This window comes from Buceros rhinoceros, unplaced genomic scaffold (genome assembly GCF_000710305.1).
Source record: "Buceros rhinoceros silvestris isolate BGI_N320 unplaced genomic scaffold, ASM71030v1 scaffold16574, whole genome shotgun sequence".
Lineage (NCBI taxonomy): Eukaryota > Metazoa > Chordata > Aves > Bucerotiformes > Bucerotidae > Buceros > Buceros rhinoceros.
The window spans coordinates 8,929-16,101 of record NW_010410176.1 but is presented as its reverse complement, the minus strand read 5'-3'; the positions used below and the strand labels follow the sequence as shown (position 1 = coordinate 16,101).

General features: G+C 47.3%; 1 protein-coding gene across 1 annotated transcript in view; it reads right to left on the bottom strand.

The window, feature by feature from the left end:
- Nucleotides 1-2,416: 2,416 nt before the first annotated feature.
- The window catches only part of CLSPN (claspin), a gene marked incomplete at its 5' end in the record, with an annotated part of 13,257 nt that continues 8,500 nt past the window's right edge, over nt 2,417-7,173 (bottom strand). Inside the window, 11 exon segments of the mRNA XM_010135519.1 lie at nt 2,417-2,530; nt 2,717-2,878; nt 3,096-3,178; nt 3,801-3,897; nt 4,410-4,537; nt 4,737-4,858; nt 4,952-5,116; nt 5,536-5,630; nt 5,961-6,042; nt 6,757-6,871; nt 7,093-7,173. The exon segment at nt 7,093-7,173 is cut by the window's right edge and continues 16 nt beyond it. Coding sequence (XP_010133821.1) covers nt 2,417-2,530; nt 2,717-2,878; nt 3,096-3,178; nt 3,801-3,897; nt 4,410-4,537; nt 4,737-4,858; nt 4,952-5,116; nt 5,536-5,630; nt 5,961-6,042; nt 6,757-6,871; nt 7,093-7,173 — 1,244 coding nt within the window.

Sequence of the window (7,173 nt, the reverse complement as noted above, 5' to 3'; positions counted from 1 at the left end):
GAGGGATGAGGTGGGGGGGAGCGTGGGTGAGGGTCTACCCAAACCCCCAGCCCTCATCCCCGGTGGGAAGACACAGCCTGGCAGCATCTCGGCGCGTGGTTCAACCCTCCTGCTACCAGTTTCCAGCTCCTGGAAGACTCGCCCCTGGCTGCCTACCGCTACCTCCTCAGAGCACAGTCCACCTTCCGCGGGTGTGCTGGAGCACTGGCCAGCAGCATCTCACAAACCCAGCTCCGGAGAGGTTCTTGTGGGGAAAGGTGAAGTGAGAGCCAGAGATCTCCCCGTTCCGTGTATTTCCACTTTAAGCTCTTCAAGCCTAACAGTATTTTATTACTCTTCACTCTGGAACAAGCAAAACATATTTTTAAGGAAAATTCTAAGGGGAAAGTGAAATAAATGCTGCAGTTGTGGCCAGCAGCTGCCGAGGAAAGGCGAGTGAGACCACGGGGACACAGCCAACCCTCTACAGCTGCTCTTCAAGCGACCACTTTCTAACACAAAACCATAGCAACTACAGGTCGGTGTAAATGAGATGCTCTACAAAACTGTACGAATAGCCCCTGGAGTCAGGGAGGGGTTAAGCATCGATCGTCCTTCATCCCCTTTTCGCCTGCTGCTCTCTAGTGGCACGATCAGCAAAATTAAGAGATGTTGAATTTTACAGCTTGGAAAGTTTTTGTCCGGTAAATCCATGCTGAGGTAGCACAACTTAAAAATAAATCAGTGCAAACATCGTGACACAGCTCTCAGTGGATGGTCAGAGATCTTCTTTCGGCTCCGCTGTTCTTCAAGAACACCTGATGAGTGACCTTTCCTCCTTCACTGTCTTCCCCAAACCTCCCACCCCACATCCAGCTCCAGCAGTTTTTAGAACCGCTCAAGCGAACGTGAGCCAACAGGAAAGCAAGTTCTCTCTAGGAACTAACAACCCCACAACTATTCAATCAGGAAAAAGAAATATTCTTAGGGCCAAGAATTTTATGCAAACCTGAGTGGAAGACTTGAGAATTTACTCCAAACAACACAGGGGGCTGTTTGTGTGGAATCCCAGTATTATTGCAGCTGTTCCTAGTGAGGGGCTTAGTTGTGGCTACAAAAGAAATGAAAAAGGAAAAAAAGAAAAGGCGAGACAGAGATAGACAAACATTCTGGAAAACCCCCACGTACCCACAAGGGAGCGAAACCCTGTGAATGAATTCCAACCGCCTCCAAAATTAAAACCACATTTTATTGCAGCATTGCACTCCCATTAGTACCGTCTGTCTCTATAAACACAATATACAGGCAAGTCTTGTACATGTGGCAGACCAGGCGCCACTCGTGCTGTTACAGCACCTACAGCTCAGGCCTCTCCGGCAGCGGCCACAGCCCGGGGATGCGACACCAGGGGCTGGAGAGGGGTTCGGTGTTTCAGACAGGGCACTGGCTCCCCACTGGCTGGTCTCTCCTCTGACATGTTCTCATGTGATTACAGGCGTCCGAAGTGCTGGAGGTCCTGTCTTGGGTTTCTTTCACATTGTTTAGAACAGGCGTGAGTGATGGTTCCTGCTACCCCAGCTCCTCATTCTAGAGAGGGCCCTTCGAGACGGGGATGCGGAGATGGAGGGTTTCTCTTGCACGAGTGCAGCTCACACAGAAACAACGGAATGGGTTAAGAGTCTGAGCTGGGCAAAACAAACCAAGTAACTCCCCTCCCAAAAAAGCAAACAACTTCCTGACACACCTCCTCCTCCTCTCCCCATCTGTCACTCACGTCCTTCCCTCTCAAAGCACACACATTCATATCCTTGTGTCAGAATATAAACAGGAATAAAAACTTGGAAAGAAATCCTCGTCATGTGGCCTCATAAGAGACGGGAGACAGCACCTTTTTAAAAATATAAATTAGGGCTTCTGAGAACATCAGGATAAGAGATGCTTAATCCTAGAGAAAAACACTGGGGAATGCCGCAGCTACCCTTGCTCTGCAAGTGCGAGCCACAGCTGTCCCACCACAGCCAGCACCTTCCCTCCCCTCCCACTCCCCAGCAGGAACAGCTCCTCAGCTCTGCTTTAAGCTAACAGAGCGGCCGTGCACCAGCCCTGTCCCATGAGCAGCATCTTCAGATGGAACCAATACCACCGAACCACGTGAGCTTCACGAGGACAGGGTGCAGTAGTGTGAGTCTCCTTGGTGCCTGGGAAAGGCCTCGCTAGTGTTTCATTCCAGCCCAAGCGTGAACTGTGTGGTCCGAGGACTGAGAAGAAACAAAGGGGAGTAAACAGGAGCATTGCCTGGAAAGTACTGGAACATGCAAGTGAAGCGGCCGCTGGAGAATGTACAGCAGTTCGTTCACCTTCCCGATGACTGCCTGCAGATTTGCCACACAAAGCACCCCAGCAGAGAGCTGCTGCCCCTGGCCCTGCACGGAAACAGTCAGCTCTCCAAGAACTGGAATATGCTGCGGCGTTGACTCGTCTCCTCAGTGCTCTCTACCCTGGGCCTCTTGGCCAGCGACGTTATTGCTGCGGTGGGACCTCTTTTCTTCACCTGCAGGGGAGTGGGATATGTTAGAACACAGAAAATCTCCAAAAGGGTTAAATCCTCAATTATCAGAGATTTCTCTGGTGTGAGAGCACGCACTAAGAAATCACAGGCACCGTTCTGAACAGCAACACTTTTGGCTGTGTGTTGAAGTCATTGACACAGCTCAGCAGATTCCACACATGTCTCTACCTGAAGTTTCGATTTCTTCTTTGCCTCTTCACTCTTGTCTGGGGAAAGTGTATGAAAGACGAAATTCCTTGAATTTCGAGGGGCGTTTGGATTAAGATCTGACATGGCAGCTAGTTTCTGGAGGACAGCTTTAGGTCTGTTCAGCAGAGAGCCATTCTTTATCTGGAGACACAAAGAAATGCTGCGTTAAACCACTGGACAAACGGGAGGGCTCTTCCAGCAGGTCGCTCTCCACAGCCAAGACTTCTTGCTAGTACTTCATGCTCTGCCATGCAAACAGGCACAGCCAGGCTCCAAGGCCAGCAGACCCTGCCCTGGCCCTGGCCCACAGAGGAGTTAGGAAACCTGGGGGCCCTCAAGTTTCCAGCCTGTCACTCACCTGGACGTCACCAGCAGGTCTGAAGGTTTCGAAGGGGTTCCTGGGCAAGAGCGCTGTGTCTTGTACCACTGTTGCTGGGCTTGCTATCAGAGACAGGAAAACGTCAGTTTCTGGACTTTATTTGAAGGAAAATAATTTTATATTAAACTGAAGAACTTAGAATTAGTGACAGTAAATACTGTAGGAGGAAAAAACCTCCATCAAATTATACTGCGAGCCATAGAACTGATGGCTGACTCTGGCAATTAGCCCCATCAGTCAGGAGAGAAAATCTGGGGTTGGAACAGCTTTGTACACTTGGAGTCATGTTTTCACCACCAAGGAAATCTTAAATTTCTTTTCTCAGGTATTCGGAGAAACTGCTAAGCTGTGTCACTCACAGGCCACTTCTCTGCGGGTCACATGCCAACAAATGAAGAAAACCAGACTGAACAAAGACATAGAGGGATTTATCTCCACTCTACCACACTTTTTTCAAGAAGGAACATACTATTTTATTGAGTAAATGCCCACAATTATCACCAGCCCTGATCCTTGCAGCTGCACATTTTCAATGCTTTTAGCTTCTCAAGTTGTGCAAGACGCGCTCAGAGTGGCGCTAGAACACTGGGGTTTTCTGAGGCTGCTTCACTGGAGACTCTAAGTGACAACTAGAAGCTAAACTTCCTCCTGTGTGGCTGTCCCTTCGATAACAAGCGAGCTTACCCTTCTTCTGCAGGGACTTTGCAGTTACTTTCTTTGCCAGTTTCATGAACTGGCTGTCTTCACCAATTTCCTCCTCCTCCTCCTTATTTTTTTCCTTCTGTAGCAGAGAGAAGACACTTCATGAAATTGAAGAAGATCCTACTAAGAATGAACATTCCATTCAGTATTTTAAGCAGACCAAGTCTTTTCATTATGCAAAATAATATACTAATTTTTCTTTACTTTTTGCTGTAGAACTTCACTGCAGTTTCTTAGACACTTCTTCATCCTCGTTCTATTAACAAAGAGCAAACCTGCAGCATCACGTTCAGCTGCCACAGCCGACCTAGTAGTGACACCTGTGAGAGCTGGAATCATGCTCCCAGAGTAAGAGACTTACTCCTGCTCTGAGGACGACTTGTTTCAGAACATCATTGTTCTGCTCCTCCCTTCTGAGTTAGCGTCTCTCTCTGTACAGTACTTGCAGAAGAGAGAGCAGAAGTCACGATGAAGAACAAAGGTACCTTTATGAATGGTATTTTTTGCAAAGTTTAACCTGAGGGACTGACAATTTCACGTGTAGCAAAGAGAAAGGCTGAGCAAGATGCTGTTCTGGAAGCTCTCTAGTACCTGCTCACGAAGCCACTGCTCTCGTTCAAATCGCTCTTTCCTCCATTTCGCTTCTGTCTCATCAAACTGTTCATTTTCATCATCATTATCTGAATCTCTCTGAAACAAGTCAACCTGGGAATCATAATCTACACAAAGAAAAAAGATAATTAGCTATCAATTTTAAAAGATAAACCAACCAAAACCAAACCAAATACCCAAATCAGACACCCCTCCCAACCCATTTATCTACTCCCGAAGGACTACTGAGTGCCACTTCGCACGCACACACTCTCAGACTTTTTCCAGTCTTTCCCCCCCATCTATTAACTCTGGTCAGAAAGGCACCTATGTTCTTCCATCTGAACCTCCTCGTTCTGCCGGGGCCGTCACTGTGCAGATCACCATCAATGAGGTATCGCTCCTGGTACAAGCGCAACTGCCGCTTGTCATCGTCGAGCATCGCCTTCCTGGGAGCACAGCACAACGAGAGAGGGTTAGTCCAGGGTATACGCAGGAGCCAGGACTCCCCCCCACAAATATACACCACTGCTGTCACTGACATGTGGAATCTCTGTATTTGATTTCCTAACTCCACTTCGTTAGGGAGCTCCTCGTCAAGAATCTCTTCTTCGTATTCGTTCAGGTCTTCACCGTCATATTCATCCTCACTTCCCACATCACTCCCTGACAGCTCTGCCTCATCTTCCATGAAATCCTGCAGTTTTCTAGAGAAGAACATTCAGAGAGTTCAGTCTGGCCGAGCAATAATCATTACACAAACCTGCTGAAAGCAAGCAGTATCTTTTGACGTAGAACTAACAAACATCCTAGACCCAATAAAGATGTTGAGACACGGGGAATGACAGCAATGCTCCTGCACGCCCGCGTGGGTTTTGATCAGAAAACCATGGCCTGGCTTCGTGGCCTTTTGATTCCCATCTACAACGAAAATTTTAACGGAAATCCTCTATCACTCACCAGCACCACAGTCATGTGACAGCACCAGAGCGCAAAACTAGCCCGAGCCCACACCATATAAACATCAGCTGCTAGTGCTGGGGAGGGAATACCTACAGACCAAGTTCCTAGCGCTGCTCACGTTCTGTTCTGCCTGGCAATTAAGATACAAAGATGATGTACTCACAGTTTTTTCTTCAAGCCTTGTCTATGTCTCAGCAGTCCTTCTTCTTCGTCACTCATTTCTGCTTCTTCAGCATCACCATCACTGCTTTTTTCATCCTGTCAAAGAGAAAGTTTTCAGAAATTAAGGGATTTCTGGAGGTGGGTTGCTTTGTGATGAGGGCTTCATTCTGCAATCAATAAACACAGCCTAGAACACGGGTTTTTCTGAGGATTTGCTAAGTGAAGATGCTTCACACAGTATATCATCACATTAAGGAGACATTTTAAATGATCAGAACGTTGCTCTTAACATTTCAGTAGCTTGTTGTGAAGGTCACAACATTTTGCATTGATGGTGATATTAAAAAATGGGTAGATAAAAGGAGCAGATATAAAAGATTGAAGGTCAGAATGCTGTAGCAGTTGCCTTGCTCCATCAGTTCCTACCTCTTCACTATCAAAGGCATTGTCATCTGTTAAAAGCTGAAAATCACCAAGTTCTTCTTGCTCCTCCTCCTCTTCCTCTTCCCTAGGGCAGGGTAAATGAAAGAAATACACATTTGACCTCCAATAGTGGCTTCATTTCAAGGCAAGATTTCAGCCTCCGTGACAGCTGGTCGCATGTCATTACCCGTGAGTGCTCGAAGAGCTACAGGCTCTTGACAGCACTTGGCTTTAAATGCCCCAAATCCCCCTTAACGGGGATGTTTTAAGACCTCAGGCTTTCCCTTGCAGAAACATGGGGCAAGTATTAAAGCCCAAGCTTGTTTCCCTCTGAAATTTCTCTTGGATCGCCCTGACAGATCCATGTGTCACACCTCAGTACCCTTTTGTCAGGCAGTCGCACACCTTCCAGTTTAAGCAACAGAGAAGATGCAGGTATTCAACCTATGTTTGCTTATGGTACCTCTAGTTTGGCCACAGCACAGAACAGAACCCCAAAGTCCTACGTTCTAACAACCTTTTCTCAGCTTGATGGAAGTTCTTCAGCACTCCTTTCGCTGTCAGTGAAAGACATGGATTTCCCTTCGGGGTAGCTGTGGGAAACAGCTACTGCTGTTTTAATGCTGCCGCTTTTGACGGACTGCTGATCACTTGGCAATACTCCTCCCCTCTCCTCCAAAACAGACCATGCTTTTGCACACAGCATTTTGAATTGATGTCGAACAGGAAAACACACGAAGGGTGAAGCGAGACAGCAACCACTATCGAGTTCTGCAAGCGTTAGGAAGACAATGCTGACCTGTCTGTGGGAAAGGAGCCTGAACACAGCGCAAGAGCTTCTGCCATCGGGTCTTCTATGTCACTATCTTTTTCTGCCTTGGAAGATACCGAAGATGCCCACGTTGGAGAGCCCGCTACAAAAGTCATCAGATGGCAAACTGTTAGATACATTTCTACTGTTATAATGTCAGAGAGCATCCTAGATCTGACAGTTAGCACACTCCCACAAAGGCCACAGCTTGTCAGAGCCCTCAGCAGTCCCACCTTCTGCAGCAGTGCCCAGAACTAAAGGGTTCCTCAGCATAAAGCTTGTAAATCGTGACCAGCAAAGTCAAAAATAGAATTCAGGACATACTCTGAGACACAAATTTTCCTGAGCAAAGATTGAGCAATTCTTCCATGTTCTGCTTTTTGTTGCTGCTGGTATTTGGCACGT